At 45.7% G+C, this 23761-nt stretch overlaps 1 protein-coding gene across 1 annotated transcript; it reads left to right on the top strand.

Annotated features, from left to right (window-relative positions):
• The first annotated feature begins 4992 nt into the window (after positions 1-4992).
• LOC119971513 (lysosomal protective protein-like) lies at positions 4993-23715 on the top strand. The gene is made up of 11 exons (XM_038807133.1): positions 4993-5215; positions 6797-6908; positions 8037-8174; positions 10939-11097; positions 12473-12564; positions 15886-15970; positions 16981-17130; positions 17509-17639; positions 19384-19546; positions 21176-21265; positions 22589-23715. The coding sequence occupies exons 1-11, from the start codon at positions 5061-5063 to the stop codon at positions 22670-22672; spliced, it is 1359 nt and encodes a 452-aa protein (XP_038663061.1). The 5' UTR covers positions 4993-5060; the 3' UTR covers positions 22673-23715.
• The last annotated feature ends 46 nt before the right edge of the window (positions 23716-23761 follow it).

The raw sequence follows: 23761 nt of genomic DNA, 5'->3' as shown, positions 1-23761 counted from the left end.
ATGCCATATTGCAAATGCCCCTCCCAGCAGTCCGCCCCTCACACAGAACAACAATTCCCCACTATGATTTTGTGAACTAGCCTGCCCAACGAGCCTGGCAGCCCCCGCCCATGGCACCTAGCATCTTGCCCCCCACTGATTCCCCTCTCCACTGCTCTAACACTATCTTGGTGAAAACAACAATATCAACACTTAAAGACTGAAAGAAAAACTACATAACCCTCACAGAAGAACAAAGGACAATGGCCCCCAGAGGAAAAAAGAGAGCCCAATGCACTCACCCACGACCCTACCCCACCCCTCAAAAAAAAACCTCAACAACCCCAGAGAGAAAAGAAATAACCAAGAAGAAACAAAAGAGAAGGGTGGGAGGACAGAGAGAACCAACCTCCCCAAACACCTCCTCCAAAGTGTAATGTCCTCCTCCTGCCACTCCATTTTCTCTTACAAAGTCCATCGCTTCCTCCGGCGTTCCAGAATAATATTCCCGGCCATTGTAGGTCACCCAGGGACGAGCTGGGTACAGCATCCCGAAATTCACCCACTTCTTAAAGAGGGCAGCCTCCACTCTGTTAAAGCCTGGTCTCCTGTTTGTCATCTCCCACCCAGGTCCTGGTATACTCAAAGTCCGTTGCCCTCCTAGGTACACCGCCTCGTCTGCCTGGCACAAATCAGGATCCGTTTCTTATCAAGGAACCGGTGCAACCACACTACCTTCGCCCTCGGCAGCTCATTACCCTGCGGTTTCCTCATCAGTGCACTGTGCACCTGGTCCACCTCCAGGGGCCTGTCGAAGGCCACCTGCTTGCAGCAACTTCTCCAGCATCTTGGCTACATACCAGCCAGCGTCCTCTCCCTCAATGCCCTCTGGCAACCCCACAATCCTCAGGTTCTGTCTCCGGGAGTGGTTTTCCAGATCTTGCACCTTCTCCTGAAGCCGCTTCTGGGTATCTCGCATCATCCCCATCTCGGCCGCCAACAAAGTAAGCTGCTCATCATGCGCCCCCACCGTTTCCTCCACCGTCTGGTTGTCTGGCTTTGAGACTCCAGCCCCGGCTCCATGTGGTCAATCAACGCCTTAATCGGATCCCTGTCCTCGCCAGGTCCTCCAGAGACTCCTTTTTCTGCTGGGTGAACATCTCGTTCAAGGCGTCCACCAGCTGCTCCATAGACCACTGAGATGGTAGGATCGGTCCTTACCCTCCACCATCGCCCCTTGTGTAGCAGGAAAAGTTTCTCGCTCCGACAACTCCTTTCGCCTAAATCTACTTTTGGTCCATGAATCTGTGCACCAGTGGAATAAACTCTTCCTCCACCACTCATGCGCCTTTTCCATTCAAACATCCGGCCGTTAATCGGAGAAAAGACCATAAATATCGCCACAAGCGGGAGCTGCCAAATGTGTGACCACTCACACCATGGCCGCCACAAAGTCTTGCCACAATGTGTTTATTTAGTTCATTCTTAACTGCTCCTTTAAATAACCCAGCAAGGCATTCAGCGGCATCTAACCACTAAGAGAAAGTTGACTAAGAATAAAACTGGCAGACCACTCAGCATCGAGCTGAGCACCAGACAACACAAAGGTACACCCTGCCCAGTTGACTATGCAAAGTTCTTCTCACTAATATCTGGAGACTTGTGCCAAAATTGGAGTTTTTCACAGATCCGTCCGGCCTGGCACAGCCATACTGATCATACATCTTCCAGTGATAGGCACTTTTAAACAAAAATAGCCTGCCAGAATCAGGGGAAAAACACCCTCTCACCCTCTTCCAACAAGTTATAAGGATCATACCTCACAGCCCCATATTCCCCCACCATCATCTCTTATAGAAAATCTGTCTTGAGCACCATTAGTTTTCTCTAATACTAATCCTCTAGTGATGATGATGGTATTTAATTCATCCCCATAATATTTAGTATTAATGGGATGTTCAAAGTCTCTTCCACTGTAAAGACTGATGCAAAATATCTGTTTAATCCTCTGCAATTTCTTTGTTCCCCATAACTATCTCCCCAGATTCATTTTCTAAGGGGCCAATCTTCATTTTGATTTCACTCTTCCTTTTTATATATTTAAAGAAGCTTATTGTCAGCTTTCATATTCCTCAGCAGTGAAATTATACACAACCACAGTATGTAGCCTCATCTCCCTCACTCCACCATTAACATCAAGATAGGGGAGCAAGCCTGGTTCAATGAGGAACTTAGGAGGGCATGCCAGGAGCGGCACAAGGCATACCCGCAAAAATGAAATGCCAGCCTGGCGAAGCTACAACATAGGATGCATGCTGCAGACAGAGTTAAGTGATCCCACCACCTAAGCTCTGCAGTTCTGCCACATCCAGTCATGAATGGCGGTGGACAATTAAACCAACAAGAGGAGGAGGCCCCACTCTACCCTCAATGATAGGGAAGCACAGAGATGGACGATGTTGTCAATCATGCTATCAAATAGCACTTACTTTCCAATAACCTATTCACTGACGCACAGCTTGGATTCAAACCTCAAAATGACTTGGTTCCAAACCTCATTGCAGCTTTGGTGCAAATATGAACAAATCACTGAATGCCAGAAGTGAGGTGAGAGTGACTGCCCTTGATATCAAGGTGGAATTTGACTAAATATGGCATTAAACAGTCCTTGTAAAATTGAAGTCAATGGAGTTGGGGGAAAACTCTCTCTCCTTGTACAAATGAAGGCGACTGTATTTGTTGCAGGTTGATTATCTCAAGTCCATGACTTTCTTGCGGCTGTTCCTTCGGGTCTTTGCATAATCCCAACCATCTTCAGCTGCTTCATCAATGATCTTCCCTCCATCATAAGGTCAGAAATGGTGAGTCGCTGATGATTGCACAATGTTCAGTACCAATTGCAATTTCTCAAATAATGACCCAGCCGCATGGAGCAGGACTTGGTCAACATTCAGGTTTGGGCTGCTAAGTGGTACATAACATTCACTCACACAAGTGGAAGGCAATGACCACCACTAACAAGAGAGAATCAAACCACCTATCCACAATATTCAACTGCATTGCATTATTGAATACCCCACTATATCCTGGCCCCGGGTCACTGTCCATGTGGAATTTGTGGTGATATGCATCACTGTAAATACACAAGGGGTTAATATAAATACACTACAACTTGGTAAACACTAGAAGGAGCACCAGAGACATCATGACATGCAGACATACAGCTAATGAACACATGGAATAGGACATGACCAATGGGCAGCCAAGACACCCAGAGGTGACACTACCACAAGGGGGCATTACACCAACCCATATATAAGGACAGGGAACACATGATCTGTCTCTTTCCACAGGTGAGATTTAGAGCGTAGGACAGGGGCAGATCAGAAGCATCACACCCACCACGTGGCTTAGAGCAGACTGGTTAGTTAGACTTAGTTACTATAGCAAGATTAGCAGGAGAGTTGAACTCGTAGAGAACTGTGCTAATGGTTCAATAAATCACATTGAACTTACTTCAAAGTCTGGAGTATCTTTTGGTCAAAGCTGCATCGAGTTGCAGCCTGTGTTAACCCAGAGTACATAACACAACAGCGTTTGCCCATTCTCCCTCATGTCTGCGTGGGTCTCACCCCCACAACCGAAAGATGAGCAGGGTAGGTGGATTAGACACGCTAAATTGTCCTTAGCAGGGTTTTTTTTTAAAGAATACCCGCAATCAACATCCTGGGGGTTACCGTTAACAATTGAACTGGAACAGTCAGGTGAATACTGTGGTTATATGAGCAAATAAGAGGCTGGGAATTCTGTGGAGAATAACTTACCTCTGACTACCCTGTTCACCATCTACAAGGCACAAGTCAGGAATGTAATGGAATACTCTCCACTTGCCTGGATGAGTGCAGCTCCAACAATCAAGAAGCTTGACACCATACAGGACAAAGTTGCCCACTTAATTGGCACCACATTCACAACACTAAACATTGACTCTCTCCACCACCTTTACAAGTAGCAGCCGTGTGTATCACCTACAAGATGCACTGCAGCAACTCAATTTGGTTCATTAGACAGCAACTTCCAAACCTGTGTCCGCTGCCATCTAGAAGGACGAGGGCAGCAGATACATGTTCCCCTCCAAACCACTCACCTTCCTGACTTGGAAACCGATTGATGTTCCTTCACTTTCGCTGGTCAAAATCCTGGAGTGCCCTCCCTAACAGCACAGTGGGTGTACCTGCACCACATGGACTGTATTGGTTCAAGAAGGCAGCTCACCATCACCTTTTCAGGGGCAATTAGGGATTGGCAATAAATGCTGGCCTGCCCTGTTTCACTCCCACATCACAAAACAAATTTTAAAATGCAATTGGGAATGTGTACTGTCAGGCAGCACGATGGCACAGTGGTTAGCATTGCTGCCTCATGGCGCCAAGGTCCCAGGTTCGATCCTGGCCCTGGGTCATTGTCCGTATTGAGTTTGCACATTCTCCCCATGTTTGCGTGGGTTTCACCTGCATAACCCAAAGATGTGCAGGGTAGGTGGATTGACCACGCTAAATTGCCCGTTAATTGGAAAAAATGAATTGGGTACTCTAAATTTTAAAAAAAGCAATGTGAACTATTTTGAGACACGTTGAGGATCTGATAAAGTGTTACACAGATAGCAGTCTTTCTTTAGCTGGGTGGTTACTGGGCAAACTCTGTAAAATATGGAAATGGTTGAAAGGAGCACGAGTTCTTATCTACCCTGTATTAATGTATTTGAAGGACAGGCTAAGGACACAGGTCATTTAATTACTTTACCAAGACTATTGGTACATTTTCCAGTACAAATGATAGATTGTCACCTGCATTGACATCATTCCAATATTTGGTTTAATACCTTGTGATTTATTTCCTTATCATCTGATATTGTAACTCCCTGCCTCTTTGTATAATTGACTATCAGTCATGTGATCATCCTATTCCTAGCCCCTGTTATATAAGGAGTTGCCTGCCCCAGCCACCACATTCCTGTGAGATCCTCCGGGTTGTGGTTGTTAATCTTACGGTCTCTCCCTCTCTCCGCTCGCTTCGCAGCAATGTGGTGGAGTTTGCTGTTGCTCTGTGTGGGCGGCGCTCTGGGCTATTATGCCCCAGATGAAATCCTGTCCTTGCCGGGTCTGAACACCCAACTCAACTTCAGGCAGTGGTCCGGCTACCTGCAGGCATCTACAGGCCAACATCTGCATTACTGGTAAGTGAATGAGGCTCCACAGGAGCTAAGACACGGGGATACCCTACCCTGGCAATGGGCACCAGGTAAAGTTAGTGTCTGACAGTCCCCGGTCTCCTGAACTCACAGTGGGTGAAGATCCCAAATGAGATCCCTGGTCTCTGTAGAGTTGGAAATCATAACTGGGCTGAACTAACTTCTGGATTTGTTGATGAGGTGGAATTGGGGAAGATTGTGATTGAGAGACTGTGCAGCTTTCGCTGCTGCTAATCATTTTCCAGTTAATTACTGAGTGATGCCCTCCACTGTACAATATCCCATTGGTATCCAGTGTTTGGGATAAGGCAGGAAGAATGGGTGGGAGGGTGGGAAACAGATTCTGACGGATTGTGGGTTGCATCCAGGAAGAGTCAGAGGGGAGAATAAAAAAATAAAGACTTGTATTTATATTGCATTTTTCATGATTACTGCTCATCTCAAAGTGAATTACAGCCAATGATGTACTTTTCAAGAATAGCCACTGATGAAATGTAGGAAATGGTGCAACCAATTTGTGCACAGCAAGCTCCCACAGACAGCAATGTGATGATGACCAGATAATCTGATTTTGTGATGCTGCTTGAGGGAGAAATATTGGCCAAGGTAGTGGGGGAGAGCTCCCCATTCTTCTTCAATGGGATCTTCTAGGTCCACTCAAAAAGACAGTCTTGGTTTCGCATCTCATCTGTCCAGGGCTGGAAAAGGTGAAATGGAGCTGAAATTCAAGATCAGCCATGATCAGATTGAATGGTGGATCAGATTGATGGGCCGAATGGTCTACTCCTTTTCCCATTTCTTGTGCTCTGATCTGTACCTCAGCTCCACCCCAATCCCATCTTTACTTCACCTCCCTTGATGCTGCTCCCGAACAGAACTTCATTGGTCTCCGTCCTGAAAGCTCCAAATGCCCCTCAAAGTCCCCAACCTTCTGGGGGAGACCTCAAGATTTCCATTACCCTTTGGCTGAAGAACTAATTTATAATTTCACTCCTGAAGCGTAATCCACTAAAGGAAATTGATTCTCCATAATTATCCTGTCAAACCCTTTTAACATATTAAAGACCTCAATTAGATTGCTCTTTGTTGGAAAATGTCAACAGTATAAACAGAATAATTGCGACCAGGGCCAGAAGTGATCTTGATGGATCACTCTCCAATCCAGTGACTATAGAGTCGATCGGGAAATACTACTCCCATTGGTTCAAGGGCCATAAAGCCAAAAGACATTGATTTAAAGTGATTGACAAAAAAGAGGGACGTGAGTGAATGGTTAAGAGCTGGAAAACACTATCTGAGAGGGTGATGGAGGCAGCTCCATTTGTGGTTTACAAAAGGAAATTAGATAATTATGAATGGAAAAGATTGGCAGGGCTATTGTGAACAAACAGGAAAGTGAAACTAGCTGAGTAGCTCTCACAGAGAGTTAGTATGGTTACTAACCGTTGAATAGCTTCCTCCCTGTGTTGAAATCGTTTAACAATTCTAAAACTTTGCCTCACCTCTCCATGCTCTTGCAGGCTCCTCTGTTGCAGACATTAATTCCAACTTGTTTTGACTCTGCAGGTTTGTGACATCCCAGCATGACCCAGCCAATGACCCTATGGTTCTGTGGCTGAATGGTGGACCTGGGTGCAGTTCCTTAGATGGATTCCTCGCTGAAAATGGACCTTTGCATGTAAGTGCTTGTCTTACTGAAGGGTGATGATTGAGTTTTCTGTTGGCTAATCTCAGTTAAGACAGCAGTGTTGACTTTAACTCTCGCCTGGGCTGGTGGGAAGGGACAGCCAGGGCTTCTGGTTCTGTCCTGACCCATTACTCACCTACTAGCCCACATCGGTGCTGAAGATTCAAACTCTTGTTTCCCTGTTCCATTCCCAGAACATGGATTAGGGATGGAAGCTGCAATCTAGCTCACTGCTGTACAGGGTTGAACATTTATACTTTGAGCCATTGGGGGAATTGAGAATAGAGTTTTGATATAGAAACATCGAAAATAGGAGCAGAAGGAGGCCATTTGGCCCTTCAAGCCTGCTCCACCATTCATTATAATCATGGCTGATCATCCAACTCAGTAACCTGTTCCTGCTTTCCCTCCAAATTATTTGATTCCTTTAGCCCCAAGAGTTATATCTAACCCCTTTATGAAAACATACATTTTGGCCTCAACTGCTTGCTGGGGTAGCGATTTCCACAGGCTCACCACTCTCTGGATGAAGAAAATGCCCCTCATCTCAATGCTAAAAGGTTTATCCTGTACCCTTCGACTATGAACCCTGGTTCTGCACATGCCACCATCGGGAACATTCTTCCTGCATCTACCCTCTTAGAATGTTACAAGTTTCTGGGCGGCATGGTGGCGCAGTGGTTAGCACTGCTGTCTAAGGTGCTGAGGATCCGAGTTCGATCCCGGCCCTGGGTCACTGTCCATGTGGAATTTACACATTCTCCCCATGTCTGTGTGGGCTACACCCCCACAACCCAAAGATGTGCAGGGTAGGTGAATTGGCCACACTAAATTTCCCCTTTGGAAAAAAATAATAGGCACTCTAAATTCATTTGGGAAAAAAAAGAATGTTCTAGGTTCCGTTAAGATCCCCCTTCATTCTTCTGAACTCCAGCAATGAAATGGAAGAAAGTGCACCAAGTGAACCGGAGGTAAATAGCCAAGGACCTCTTGAAGGTTGGTATGTGTGTTGGGGGGGGGGGGGCACTTGTAGTAGAGAGTGGGTGTCTGGGGGAGCTGGTTAATGCAGATTCATGTCGATAATTCACATCCTGTTAACTCCAGTGTATTTACTTCCAGGTGGATGCTAATGGCCGCACACTCTACATCAACGAGTACAGCTGGAATAAGGTGGCCAATGTTCTGTACCTGGAATCCCCGGCTGGGGTTGGCTTCTCCTATTCTGAGAGTAGAAACTACGCCACCAATGATATGGAGGTATTGTGCTCAGTCTGACAGGTCTATTTATTTCTTGCCTCCAACAATCAGTGTGTCACACGAGATAGCTGTTTGAGCAGCTGGTGTTAACTATCCTATCCGGACTGTTGAGTGAAATGGACCTTGTTCCAGATGAACCTTTGCACATCACCAGATTCATTTTCTTCATTGAGAGACTGAATCTCTGACCTTTTCTTCATCCTCTCTTGATAATGTTTCCTACCCTCCTGCCTCTGATTTTGAGAATGATGCATCTTCCCTCTGCTCTGTTTTAATTGTTTTTTTCAACACTGTCTGGCATTGAGCTGTCTCATTGCCTTTCATACAATGATCTATTATAGGTCAATATGTGATCGTTCTGTGCTCCGTCTCCCTGACAGAACTTTCCTTATTTCGAATCAGGGTGCATTTCCTGACTGGGACATGTATCTCTGTAAAGTGAAGGTGCTTCTCTCACGCTGCAGGTCCCTCACTCCACTTGCTCCATATGGAATCTGAAACACCAACTCTTGGCTCAGCGTTCCCACTGGGAAAAGTAAGATTTCACCCTGATAATCCAGGTCCCAATGTGCCAGGGTCGAAACTAAACAGTGACAGTGTGAAGTAGTTTAGATAACCAGGCCATCGTAATATCAAAAACACTTGAAGGATTTAATCGGTGGGTAAATAATAGGCTCAAAGAACTCTTGGCTCTAGCACGGTGACAGCAGTCTGGTGACAGAGCTAACTTTCTCCTCTTATCCCTTTACTTCAATAAACACTTTTAAATCTTTCATTAATCAATGGAAAACTCTGAATATTGGACACAGAAAGGTACAGAAAAACATTGTTTATCTGTGCACTTCATAAATCTGATACTCCCTGATCAGTGCTGTCTCAAATATCTGTCCAGTTCTCCCTTCCCCTCGTCAGTCCATTTCACATGTTCACCACCATCTTCGTGAAGTAGTTTAAACAAAGTTGACTGCATTGTCCCTCTTAAAATACCTGCTGGTTCTAGAGCTGGTGTCAAAGGCAAATTTATTATTGGAGTTCGATTTATCAACTCTCTTAAAAATCTTGGATAAAACTGTCCTTGATTAATTGATTGATATTTATTGTCACATGTACCGAAGTACAGTGAAAAGTATTTTTCTGCGGCCAAGGGAACGTACACAGTACGTACATAGTGCACAAAAGAATAATCGTCAGAATACATTGACAATGGTACATCAATAAATAGTGATTGGTTACCTCAGCCTTATCTTCACCACAGTGAACAATCCCAGGCTCTTCAAATGTTCCTCACAACTCTGATGTCTTAAGCTGGTTAACAGATCCATTGAACTCCCTGTAATGCCAACATATTCTTCTTGTAGCACACCCACCAGTATAAGTAGTTCAGTACTCTATAGGGATTTTCCTCATATTCCTGTGTAACACTTCCCAATATTCGGCTTACTGCTACTGCGTACAATGCTGTTGGCTTCGGTGAAATCTCCACAACTACCCCATGTCACTCTGTATTGTATCATGTGGCAAAGTTATTTAATATATGGGAAAATGCTGGAAAATCTCAGCAAGTCTGGCAGCATTTGTAGGGAGAGAAAAGAGCTAATGTTTCGAGTCCAATGACTCTTTGTCAAAGTTGCTTTGACCAGATCAGCTTTGACAAAGAGTCATCGGACTCAAAACGTTAGCTCCTTTCTCTCCCTACAGATGCTGCCAGACTTGCTGAGATTTTCCAGCATTTTCCCTTTCGTTTCAGATTCCAGCATCCGCAGTAATTTGCTTTTATTTAATTTATGTTCGCACTACTTATTTCCAATTCCTAACTAACATTTAACACTCTTTTACTGACTTCCCAAATGATCCACTTTCTTATTTATGTTGTCTCTTCCCTCCTGTTTGGAGACAACAGCAAACAAAAATACTTTCATTTTTGCCTCCAGCTTATTATGTGCCCTCGTCAGTCAGCCCGGTGGAACTGAGTCATGACCCTTTCCCAGTCTGATGATGGGTCATTGTGCACAACCTGTTCGGACACCACGGTAGTTATAGCAGTTTACTGGAGGTTGGTGATCTCTGTGCCACTAAGTCATGACCATTTTCCACTCTGACCCAGCTCCATTCACAAAAGCACTTTAGCTTTCTCTCATTTCATCAATTTTCAGAACTCCTGCGCCGTTCTGTAGCCAAAAACAGTTTGATTATCGGGTCAAAGAAAGAAGAAAACCTTGTATTTCACAACCTCGGGGTATCCCACAGTGCCTCAGAACCAATCGAGTATTTCGAAAGGATGGTTTGTCATTGTTGGAGGAAATATGGCAGCTGGGGTTGGGCACAGCAAGATCCCACAAACAGTCACGAGCAAGAATTTCCCCGATCATCTTCATAATAGTGCCTTGGGCCTCTTGCATAGCTCAAGAGGCATTTGGGACCTTGGCTTAGTATCTCCTCTGAAAGACAACACACCTGGCTGCAGGTGGTTCAATACTAGTACTGGGTAGCGCCCTGGATTGTGCGCTGAAGTATCCTGAGTAGGACTTAAACCCACATCATTCTGACTCTTTGAGGTACCGGAGCTACCCAGCGAGCGGACACTCGAATGACTTGGGAGATGTGCAAATTCCATCTCCAAGCTTTCAGGGCAGCCAGCAACCCTGAACCCAGTAATGTCAATGACTTTCGCTGGTAGGTTCTCTATGAGTCTTTCACCCTGTAAGAAGCACAGCTCTAACTCCTGATCTTGTATTCTCCTCCCTACTCCTCCTCACTTCAACAGGTTGCCGAGAACAACTACCTGGCCCTGCAGGATTTCTTCAAAAAGTTTCCCAGCTTCCAGAGTAATGACTTCTACGTCACTGGTGAAAGTTATGGGGGCGTCTATGTGCCGAGTCTGAGTCTGAAAATCGCCAACGGCCCAGCCAAGATTAACTTGAAGGTATTTGCATTTCCTTCTGCTCTAGAAACTGGATCAGCGTCCTCCCAGCCCCCTGTTCGACCATCCACCTGTTATTGTTTGGGTGGATTGTCCTGGCTGGAATCTGGAACACTGGCTTAGCCTGACACATGGGATTGAAGCGTTTAATAAAGGGTGAGAGAGATAAAGAGTCTGTATTTCATATCATATAGAATCACAGAATTTACAGTGCAGAAAGAGGCCCATCGGACCTGCATCGGCCCTTGGAACGAGCACCCTACTTAAGCCCACGCCTCCACCCTATCCCCGTAACCCAGTAACCCCATCCAACCATTTGGAAATTAAGGGGCAATTTAACATGGCCACTCCAACTAACCTGAACAGCTTTGGACTAGGGGAAGAAACCAGAACACCCGGAGGAAACCCCCGTAGACACAGAGAGAAAGCGTAAACTCCACATAGTCACCAAAGGCCAGAATTGAACCTGGGGCCCTGGCGCTGTGAGGCAGCAGTGCTAACCACGGTACCACCGTGCCACCCCATTTAAGATATTTTATCACAATATCCTAAAGAGCCTCACAGGTAATGAAGTACTTTTGAAGTGTCATCATTCTGGTTGGGGCTGGTTTAGCTCACCAGGCTAAATCGCTGGCTTTTAAAGCAGACCAAGCAGGCCAGCAGCACGGTTCGATTCCCGTACCAGCCTCCCCGGACAGGCGCCGGAATGTGGCGACTAGGGGCTTTTCACAGTAACTTCATTGAAGCCTACTCGTGACAATAAGCAATATTCATTTCATTCATTATTGCAATGTAGGAAACGTGGCTGCCAATTTGGACACCACAGCTGACACAAACAGCAATAATCTGCTTTTCTGATGTTGGTGGGATAAAATTTGGCCAGAACACTAGAGAGGATTACCCAGCTGTTCTTTGATAGTGTGCTGGGAGATTTTTTACCCCCATCTGCGATGGCGAGGTGAAGATTTGGTTCAATGCCTCATCAAAAAAAAAAACAGCACCTCTGACAATGAGGCACCCTCTCAGTACTGACGTGTCAGGCTCGATTTATATCCTCCTGTTTTTCAAGTGGGTTCAAACACACCATCTCTTGACTCGGAGATGAAAATGATACCCATTGAGTGACTGGCACAGGCTGCTCTTCTTCCGTTTTTAGGTGGGCAGGAGCAACGCCCAATCCTCCAGCCAATCCCTGATGGCAGCTGATTTAGGCATATCGCTGCTGTGGGTAGGGCCCCGGTCCTTCCAGTTAAGATTTCCCCCATTGTCCACGCTGACTAATGTCGGCACTCGTATATCCAGGAGTCACTGTCTTCAGGGTGTGTGGGGGGGGGCAAGGGCCCAGCTTGTTGTGGTGATGCTACATTCTGTGTTCTAGGGGTTTGCCGTCGGGAACGGATTGAGCAGCACATACTTCAATGACCAGTCGCTCGTCTATTTTGGATATTACCACGGACTCTTCGGGGACACGTGGGTATTATGTTCGAACCTCTAAACCAGGTGTACTAAATCACAACGAGAGGTCGGGCTAAAAGGGGCATTGTCCTCTCTCTCCCTGAAATGTTGCACAGACCAGGGTTCAATGTTGGATATTCTATACCCATTGAATGGCAGCCAGGCTACCATTACGAGCAGTAACCTGATTAAAACATGTAAGATTCTGAGGGGACAGAGTAGGGTTTTCCGCAGGAGCGACATGCCAGCCGGCCTGCCATGGCAGGACGGTGGTGAAGCCACGCCTGCAAGTTGAGGTCATGCTGATGGGCAAAGGCCACTGGCACCGCCATCCGGGCAGCCAAACGCCTTGACCTGGGGTGCCCCCCCCCCCCCCCCCCCCCCCCCCTTACACACACACAGGTACCACAACACCCAGCTGGAGAAGACCATCTCTGGAAAGGGTCAAGGCGACACATATGCCAGGCCCCGTGAGGGCATGGCCACCAGCCCACGGTGGTGCAATGAGGAGGGACGGGCAAAACTGGGCGGTGGATGGATACTGTGGGCAGGGGTCAGGGTACCAGCGTGTCTATAATGACACCAGCCAACCGGGGCTTTCTCGGGGTACAAATTAAATCGAGATAAGAGTGAATATTTTGTGGTGTCTCGGCCAGGGTGGGGGCAGGGTGGAGGGGCTGCCATTCAGTAAGGCAAAGTTTCACTTCAGATATCGGGGGATACAGGTTCACTTCAGATATCGGGGGTACAACATTTCTAATTTTGTGGGGAGGGTGAAAGCTGATCTGGCACGGTGGGATGGTCTCCCTCTGTCACTGGCAGGTTGTGTACAGGCGGTTAAAATGAATGTGCTACCGCGATTCCTGTTCCTTTTCAAATACCTGCCGATTTTCCTGCCAAAGACATTTTTTAGAGAGAGTGAAGGGATGATTACCTTGTTCATATAGGGAGGGAAGCAGGCCAGAGTTAGAAAGGTGCTACTTCAGAGAGGAAGGCAGGCAGGAGATTTGGGTCTTCCGAACCTGATGTAATATTACAGGGCGGCGAATTTGGAGCAGGTACGGAGCTGGGTCAGAGGGGTTGACTCCCAATGGGTCAGAATGGAGGAGAGTTTGGGTCGGAGGTCGGGATTGAAGGTGCTTGCGACAGCGCCGCTCTCGACGGCCCCGGGGAGATACTCAGGGAGTCCAGTAGTGATATCTTTGTTGAGAATTTGGAGGCAGTTTCGACAGCACTTCGGGTTGGGGGCAGGGTCAAGGGAAATGCCGACTCGGGGGAACCACAGATTTAGCCAGGGAAGTGGGATGGAAATTTTCGGAGATGGGAGGAGAAAGGAATTAGGACACGAAAGGATTTGTTTCTTAGGGGTCGGTTTGCAGGATTGAAGGAGCTGGGAGCTAAGTATGGGCTGGAGCACGGGGAAATATTTAGATACATGCAGGTTCGGGACTTTGCCAGAAAGGAGATACAGAGCTTCCCAGTACAGCCGGCTTCCACATTGCTGGAGGAGATGCTGACGACAGGGGGACTGGAGAAGGGGGTAGTATCGGCAGTTTACGGGGCTATTTTGGAGAAGGCACCACTGGAAGGGATCAAGGCAAAGTGGGAGGAAGAACTGAGAGAGAGTCTGGAGGAGGGATTCTAGTGTGAAGTGCTCCCGAGGGTGAACGCCTCCAATGGCAAGTGTGCAAGGTTGGGGCTGATACAGATGAAGGTGGTGTATAGAGCACATCTTACAAGGATGAGGATGAGCCAGCTCTTTGAGGGGGTAGAAGATGTTTGTGAATGTTGAGGGGGGGGGGGGGGGGGGGGGGGGGGTCCCCGCAAACCACGTTCATATGTTTTGGTCCTGAACAAAGATGGAGGATTACTGGAAGGAGGTGTTTAGGGTAATCTCTAAAGTGGTGCACGTGAAACTGGACCAGGGCCCTCGGGAGGCCATATTCGGGGTGTCGGATCAGCCAGGGTTGGAAACGGGCGGGGAGGCAGATGTTGTAGCCTTCGCCTTGTTGATCACCTGAAGGCAGACCCTGTGCCCTGGTGTGGCGGGGGGACCGGCTGGAATTCTTGACGCTTGAAAAGGTCAAATTTGAACTGAGGGGAAGGATAGAGGGGTTCCACAAAGATGGGCTTTATTCATTATGCACTTTTGAGAATTGGATTGCATCGAACATTGGCGGGGTGGGGGCTGGGAGGGTTGGGGGGGGGGGGGGGGGAAGAGGGACTGTATGGGTTGATGGTGACGATAGATGATTCCTGATTCCTTTTTGTCATTTGTTTATGTTAACATGCTGGCTAATGTCTGGTGTTGGGTGGGAGGATGGGATCGTTGTTAATGATATGGGGATTGACATTACATTCGTTACTGATTATTGTTTATTGTTGGGTGTAAAATTGGGAGAAATTGTGAAAAAGGAGAATAAAAAAATATTTAAACAAAAAAGAATTGCATCAATAATGATCCAATCTATGCAAACATTGGGTTATATACATATTGACAAAAACAATGTCACAAATGTCTTTCTTTATTCTTTTATGGGATGTGGATGTCACTGGCAAGCCCAGCATTTGTTGCCCATCCCCAATTGCCCTTGAACTGAGTGACTTGCTCGGCCATTTCAGCAGGTGGTTAAGAGTCAGTAAAGTCGCCATAATCTCTGATGACTATTGGCTGCTTTCTCCTTTAAGGGGGAGAGCTGACTGGTGGTGATTTAACCTGAGGATCACACCTCAGGCAAGGGGCAAAGTTGAGAAGGCGAGGCATTCATAAAAAACCTCAGCTGGTGCAGGAATTGAACCTGCGTTGTTGGCCTTGTCTCTGGATTACAGACTAGCTGTCCAACCAACTGAGCTAAACGGGCCTCCATTTGCAGTTGTTGGAGTCACATGTAGGCCAGACTGGGTAAGGATGGCAGATTTCCTTCCTTGAAGGGCAAAACTGAACCAGATAGACAATCAATGAGAGTTGGTGTGGTCATCATACAGAGGGCTGACTTTATATTCCAGATTTATTATTGGAATTTCAATTCCACCAGTTGCCATGGCGGGATTTGTACCCATGTCTCCAGAGCATGAGCCTGGGTCTATGGATTACCTGTCCAGTGACATCATCTCAATAATGAACTGTTGGTTCCTACCAGCTGAGATAAGAAACTCAGTGAGTGCATGGAGGGTCAATGAAAGGATACCAAAAGACTGAGGTGAAGGGATGGGATGGGAAGGAGAAGTCTCTCATGATATTTCATGATAAGGGTGCCTGGCCCTCAACACACAAAAGGCACGATCCAATGTTGTGACTTAAATTACAATTTTCTCTTTCTTTCTTCCCTGATTAAGATTGTGGAAAAACCTGAACACATACTGCTGCCAAGGTGGATCCTGCAACTTTGTCACCAACAGCAACTATTACTGCCGAGAATCAGTAAGTTTCCCCTCGTTCACTGATTGCCCACAGCTCGATTGCTCGCTCTCTGATTCCACACCCTGTGAATATATGAAAGATTTGTATTTCTGTAGTGTTTTCCACAATCTCAGAACATCCCATCCTGCTCAAAAACCAATCACGTACGTTTGAAGTCGAGGTAATGCTGGAAATGAAGCAGCCAATGTTCACACAGCAAGATCCCACAGATTGCAATGAAATCTATCAGACCATCTGTTTTTAATGTTGCTGATTGCAGATTTTAGAAAAAAGATGAATGGAGTATGGGCATCACTGACGAGGCCAGCATTTATTACCCATCTCTAATTGCCCTTAGCTTGCTCCGCCATTTCAGAGTGTAGTTAAAAGTCAACGAATTGTTGTGGGTCTGGAGTCACATCTCGGGCAGACCTGGTAAGAATATCAGATTTCCTTACCTGAAGGACATTATTTAACCATTTGGATTTTTACAATAAGCAGCAGCTTCAATGTCTCCATTACTGAGACTCGCTTTCAATTCCAGCTGTCTGTTCTTTTTATTTGAATTGGAATTACACCAGCTGCTATAGTGGGAATATGGACCCATGTTCCCAGTGCAATAGCTGGGTCTCTGGATTACTAGTCCGGTGACATTGTCATTATGTCACCCCCTCCCCCGAGGGCCAGAACGTGGAAGGGAATTCCCCTATTCTGCTTCAAATAGCACCGTAGAATATTTTACAATTTCATCTCTTCTAATACAATAGTTGACAGTTTAACATCTCATTCAGCAAACTTCCTTGATTTCACACTTCCTGCCTCTGTGTATAAAGCTCAGATCCCATAATGTTTTACAAAGGCTTTATCAACTTGCTCTCATGGATTTATGTGTGACTGTCAGTTTCCATGGAGACATAAGCCCAGATGTGTCCCCAGTTGGACAGAGAGACAATTGTGTTACAAATTTGACAAAGTGATGTGCATCCAGATAACCTGAGAAAACAGTCGGTGAAAAATTATTTTCTTTCCAGGTCAACAAAGTCTTCAATATCATCTACAATAGTGGACTCAATGTGTACTCGCTTTATATGAATTGCGCTGGGGGAGTAAGAGGAAGCAATCTGCGGTTCCAGACAGAGCTCAAGAACCTATTCCAGTTTTACCAGTTTGAAGTGCCAGAGGTATAAACTGTCTGTTTCTATTTTATATACCAACTCTCTTTCCATTCATTCATTCATTCCCATCGTATAAAATCCCAATGAGCCCAACCACATCCCATTCACTCCCAGTGGATCAGACCCCATTTCATTCACTCTCCGCACAATTCTGATGTGCTCAACCCTTATTTCCAATTCTACAAAATCCTAATGGTTCACTCTCCTTCCATATAGATATTTCCTGATCTCACTGTAAAATATTTCCCAATTATCTGGAGGGTCCAGTGCATTTTAAAAATGATCTCACCTCTCTTTCTGTGATACACTGGTTATTTTTGCCATGTGTGTGTATCACATGTTGTATCTATGTGTTTCTAATACTTTCCTTTTCTCGATTACCAGAAGCCAGCTGCATTAAGTGGCAATGTTCCCCCATGTATCAATGATACTGCTCAGTGGACCTGGCTAAATCGTGCAGATGTGAGACAGGCCCTGCATATCCCAGGCTTTGTCCAGCCCTGGGAACTCTGCAGGTAAGAGGACATTCTGGCAGTTTTGGCAAGACACACCGTCGACTGGCGTCACGTCCAGTCGGGTAGCATTCCCTTCCTGTCTGCGATGGTACCTATCTATTCTAATCCCATTTTCCAGTGCATGGTCCATAGCCTTGTATGCTGTGGCTGAGATTTGTCAGGAGGAGGGGGCATCTTGTCGAGTTAGTCTAACCTTAATAGTGGGTGAACGTTCCTGCTTGTGGATCAAACGGCCAATTTGCAACCCCTACAAATGGGGTCAGTGGTAATTAAAATCAGGGAGGTATAAATTGAGCAGCTGACACGTTACTCCTGTGGGTAAGAGTTAAAATTCATCCCATTAAGCCGAAGATTGCTGATGTCCCCCAAAGACAAGAGGTTTAAAAAATGGCCGCTGACGAGACAATACATTGAAATGTTAGTGGATGGTTGTCAGCTGGAAATTCCACATGATGTGGATAAGTAAAAGGGAATTATTCGAAGAGGAAAAATTAAGGTGAGGGAGTGTGTGTTAAATGGAAAGACACTGAAGGTGCGGATGAAAAGACCCCCAAGAGTACAAATACATAATTCTTTCAAAGTTCATATAAAAATAGATAAAGCAATCATAAAAAGGCCTACAGAATTTGTATTTTATAAATAATTGTGAAGAGATAATGATCAATTTATACAAAGCACTGGATGGGCCACAGTTACAGCATTTTGTAGTTTCAGGCCTCCTATTATAAAAAGGATGGAGAGTCTACAGGGTAGATTATGCCAGTATCTTTTACACCCGAGGATCAAGTCACATGACCTCTCTAGGTTTCAGCCACTATCTCAATAAAGCAGCTTGTGTCCTTCAAAAATACAAGACAGTAGCTAATGTAGCCATTAGAACATAGAACATACAGTGCAGGAGGTCATTCGGCTCATCGAGTCTGCACCGATCCACTTAAGCGCTCACTTCCACCCTATCCTGTAACCCAATAATCCCTCCTAACCGTTTTGGACACTAAGGGCAATTTAGCATGGCCAATCCACCTAACCTGCACGTCTTTGGACTATGGGGATAACTGGAGCACCCGGAGGAAACCCACGCAGACGGGGGGAGAACGTGCAGACTCCACACAGGCCGAGACCCAAGCCGGGAATCGAACCTTGGACTCTGGTGCTGTGAAGCAACAGTACTATCCACTTGTGTTACCGTGCGGTCCCTTTGCTCAGCAAAATTGTTCTTTGCAAAAAGCCCAGCATGCGTGTATGACCAGTCATTGATGTTATAAAGTAGCTGTCTACCTGATGACACTATAAATTAATATTCTATAGAACACATCTTCATAACAATAAGCCTTGGTTTTCTCACTGGTTAAATGCATATTACATTAAACTTGTTTGTAAGAGAGAAAATGAAGTCAAGTATCAGCAACTGGAATGCTCCAATTACCTGAATTTACAAGTGGGTGTGTTCAATACAAGCAATAACAAAAGGCCATTCAGCCCCTCAAGCCTGCCTGCCATTCAATAAGACCATGACTGATTTTGAATTCCATTTAGCAGCCTTGATTCTTTGACCCTTAATCCCCTTGACTAACAAAACTCGAACCTATTGACGACTCCTTTATAACTTTAAACACCTCGATTAGACCATGCCACCATTAGATTACTCAGTGTCCTTCTAAATTTATGAACTGAATCTTGGATTAATTTAGAGTTATTTACTGTATTTATTCTAACTTGAGCTAAACATTCTCCTCCCTTACAGTGCAGTGGTTACTGACAACTACCAACGTATCTATAACAACATGCAAAACTTCTATCTGCAACTGCTCAGCAAGGGTCTCCGTGCGTTGGTCTACAACGGGGACATTGACATGGCCTGTAACTTCCTGGGGGATAACTGGTTCGTGCAGTCGCTGAATCAAAGGGTTTGTATTTGATACTCAGACTTGAGCTTAGATGTACTGAATTGATTTATAAAGCTTCGTGACTCTGTAAACTTTTCAGGTTTTAATACTGTTATCATCACATTCTGTGCTCAGTTAGGCAGCTGATCCAGCTCTGGGTGCGGGGCAGTGGAGATGTTTGTAGTTATGGAAGGGAGTTAATAAGTGGGAGTTTCTCTGTGACTGATCACTGACCCCTGTGGAAAGAGTGTAGATGGGTGTGGGTGTGGGGTGAGGCCTGGATCGACGATGAAGAGTCTGCTGAGGTTTCAGTTTTTATACATTTACAGGATGTGGGTGTCACTGGCTAGGCCAGCATTTATTGCCCTAATTGCCCTTGTGAGGGTGGTGGTGAGCTGCCTGCTTGAAATATTGCAGTACATGTGGTGTACACTTCCACAGTGCTGTTGGGGGTGGGGGTTCCAGGATTTTTGACCCACGACAGTGAAGGAACGGCGATATATTTCCAAGTCAGGATGGTGAGTGAGGGACTAGGACGAGAACTTGCAGGTGGTGGTGTTGCCATATATCTGCTGCCCTTGTCCTTCTAGGTGGTAGTGGTCAGGGTTTGGAACATGCTGTTGAAGGAGCCATGGTCCAATGGTGCGTTATTGCAGTGGATCTTGTAGATGGTACACACTGCGACTACTGTGTGCCTATGGCGGCGGGAGTGGATGTTTAAAGTGGTGGATGGGCTTTATTGTCCTGGACGGTGTCAACATGCTCATCAAATGAAGGCTGGTAACCTTGGGAAAGGTGTTAGACCTGTGCAACTGAATCTAAACAAGGATCAGCAACCTCAGGTGGAATGGTGCAGAGAGTGGGGTAAACAGTCTTGTTACTTGCAGATGGGATTGTGCTGTGATCCAAGATCTGACATGAACTCAGCACTCCCAATGTCCCATCTGCATAATAATGTTTGTTATTGTTACAAGTAGGCTTACATTAACACTGCAACGATGTTACTGTGAAAATCCCCTAGTTGCCATACTCCAGCGCCTATTCAGGTACACAGAGAGAATTCAGAATGTCCAAATGACAGCATGTCTTTCGGGACTTGTGGGAGCACCCTGAGGAAACCCATGCAGACACGGGGAGAACGTGCAGACTCAGCACAGACAAATCCCAAGCCGGGAATTGAGCCTGAGGCCCTGGCGCTGTGAAGCAATAGTACGAACCACTGTGCTATCATGTCGCTCATGAAAAGTCTATATTGACAGAATCACCCTGACACAAGGCAGGATTTTCAGCTATTCCCACTGGCATATCATACAGTTCCACTGATGGTGATCCCCCATCGCGGATTCCCTGGTGGAGGACAACCCCAAAAATGGGAAATCCCGTTGACAGTAGCGGGACAGGGTGATTCTGCCACCAACGGGGCCACCTCCACCACAGGAAAACATGCCAAGGGATGGGTACAAAATACTGCCCACAATCTCGGAACTGTCCCTCTCACACTAATCTCAGAATCTGCCCAGCAGTGTATCTGTGAGCAAGGTCTTTTACAGGTCATTATATAATCTCCAGCTTGTGTGGAGGGCTTTGAGCTTCAGTAAGAGGTGTGTCATTCCCAATTAATTATTAACTCACTGGCTGTTTCACTTGCAGAAAACCTTGGATTACCAAGAATGGATTTACAATAACCAGGTCGCAGGGTTCTACGAGCAGTATGGGAGCCTCACCTTCCTGACTGTCAAGGTAACTCCCACTTCTTCATTGCTTTTCCTTTAGATCTAATCTAGAATCTTGTACGTAACAGTGAAATCTGCACTGGCAAAGTGTAACATGAGACCAGACACATTCTGGTTCCATATCACTGAATGAAGCAGTGTGTTTGCTACAGTTAATGTGAGAAATAAAGAAAAACTAGCATTTATATATCACCTTTCTTAAGCTCAGCCTGTCCCAAAATGCTACAATCAATTATTTATTTTTAAAAATGCATTCACCCACCCATACATTTGAGACTTTAAAAACCTACCTCCTAAAATGAGGTCTCCACCAGTTTTCTCCTGGATGGCTGCATCGAAGCTTTATTGTTATTACTACGATTGGAGGTCCGAGGTGAGAGGGTGCAAAGAGATAAGCACGCAACGATCCTTGAACATTAGCACTGTTTGGAATATCAGGCCCATTATCTTGTACTAAACTTGAAAAACCTGGGGAGAATTTTAGCCTCAAGTTTCAAGGATCCAATACAAGTCTCAGAAACAAAAAAAACAGCAGCTCCTCCCTCCTCTGCACCAAATTGCGAACTTTTCCAATCCATACGACCACACATGCCATCTCTCACTGACCGCTGTTATACCCTTCCAAGAAACTGACCCCTATGATACTCCCTCCTCTTTCGTCTTGCACTGACCCTGTAACACACCACCTTCCAGTCTATTTAAATTCTCTCTGGAGCTTTACTGACAAGGCCGCCATTTATTGCCCATCCCGAGCTGGCCTGAGATGTTGGTGGTAGACGCTTGCTTTGATATACGGTATCCTCATTTCCTGTAGTTTGATGCTCCCAAAACCTAGAGGGTTGGCATCATCTAGTCACTGGTTATTGTTCTTTGTTGCTGTTCACGGAGCTTGGGTACTAATGTCCCGTACTTCAACCCTCACCTGGAATTCTCAGTAAAAAGAACAGTATCGATTAGGAGGGAGCAACTCATGTCTCCCGTCAAGGAGAAATGGCTCAACTCTTTGGAAATTGGAAATCTACCCATAGCAGTAACATTTGTAATCGGATTTGCGTGTTTGACTATTGGTTTGCTGGTTGGCACAGCAACATTGTTAACAATAAAATTCACTGTTGCCAAGTTACATCTGTGATGTCACAATATTCAGGCAAAGTGTCATGGAACTGCTTTATGACATCACTGATGCAGTGCCTAGCAACCAACCTCCTTGGACACTGGTTATTATGGGATGTTTCTAGTTCAGAAAAGGAAATGGAATAGGTGTGTGGATCAGTTACCAGGTAGTGATGATGTCCATTGATCCTAACTCTTCATTCTCTCTCTTCCTCAGGGAGCTGGACACATGGTACCACAGTGGGCACCAGCACGAGCCTTGAGTATGTTCAAATCCTTCCTCTCCAACTCTGCGTACTGATAGGAACAGCGCCTTGCCGTTGCAGCTCGTTGCCTTGCTATCTTGTTGCCTTATTCTCATCTAATTGTTAATTTTCTATGTTCTCTCGCACACAAAATGGGATTTTTATTATCACACCGGGACCAAAGCAAACCTCACTAATTTGAGCCAAGTGAAACAAAACACCTTGCCTAGTAAGAGAGATTCGATCAGAGAACTCGAGTGAGAGAAGGGTTGCTGTCAAAATCAGAGAACATGAGGAGAAAAGAGCTCAAACTGACGGTAGTTCTCAATAAAGGAACCCTGCATTTTCCTATTCTTATTAAAGTAACCTCGGTCAGTGTTCCTGGGACCGTGTATAATGCTCCAAAACCCATGTTTCAGGAGCTATTCACTCACCCTGGTTATTCTCTGTCAGAGCGACTCACCATCACTGGCTAATCAGGGTGTAGAGCAGCAACCAGAAACAAAATATTGGAACCAGCAGAATGACCATTAGAAAAAGATAAATCTCCCCCAGAGGGCGATTCAGAACATTTCACATCACGCCTCCATGTTGGGTTGCAGTGTTACCCTGGGAATAATATCCCTACTCACAGCCCAGTGAAAACCCTCAGACAGGGAGGGTCCCCTCAGCACGGTCTGGAACAGGGCAGTGTATACATAGGAATTCCACTTCAGACCAGTCTGGGGCCCTGTGTACACCAGGAGCTCGGCTTAGTCTACATGGAGAGACCCTATGTCTACATGGAGTCCCCATTGACCGACCTGGGGTGGTGTGTACACAAGGTGTTCCTCGTCCCAGTCTGGGATCCTGTACTCACAGGAAGTTCCCCTCAGTTCAGTTCACCAAGTTTGTTGCTGTTGCTATGTTGAGGTAAAAATCCCATTTTGGAATGTGGCATTTTGTAATTTTGAAATTTGCTAATCATTGGAATATCCAAGAAAATCAGTTCCCTGCGGGAGCTTTTCAATCAATTTTTCAAGATAATTCTTCAATGTGCTTGTTGACAAAAAGTGAGAGTGTGCTGAATAAACTCAACTTTACTTCCTCCAGAAAAGAACTTTTTTTAAAGGCTTTTTACATATATATACAAAATATCAGACCAT

This window comes from Scyliorhinus canicula, chromosome 9 (assembly GCF_902713615.1).
Source record: "Scyliorhinus canicula chromosome 9, sScyCan1.1, whole genome shotgun sequence".
NCBI classification, from domain to species: Eukaryota; Metazoa; Chordata; class Chondrichthyes; order Carcharhiniformes; family Scyliorhinidae; genus Scyliorhinus; species Scyliorhinus canicula.
This window is presented reverse-complemented; position numbering and strand designations above follow the sequence as displayed.

Excerpts from the sequence above, each read along its gene's own strand:
- LOC119971513 (XM_038807133.1), top strand. The coding sequence starts at position 5,061 with ATGTGGTGGAGTTTGCTGTTGCTCTGTGTGGGCGGCGCTCTGGGCTAT. Across the intron at positions 8,175-10,938 it reads ACGCCACCAATGATATGGAG|GTTGCCGAGAACAACTACCT; the intron begins GTATTGTGCTCA and ends TCACTTCAACAG. Across the intron at positions 11,098-12,472 it reads CAGCCAAGATTAACTTGAAG|GGGTTTGCCGTCGGGAACGG; the intron begins GTATTTGCATTT and ends TCTGTGTTCTAG.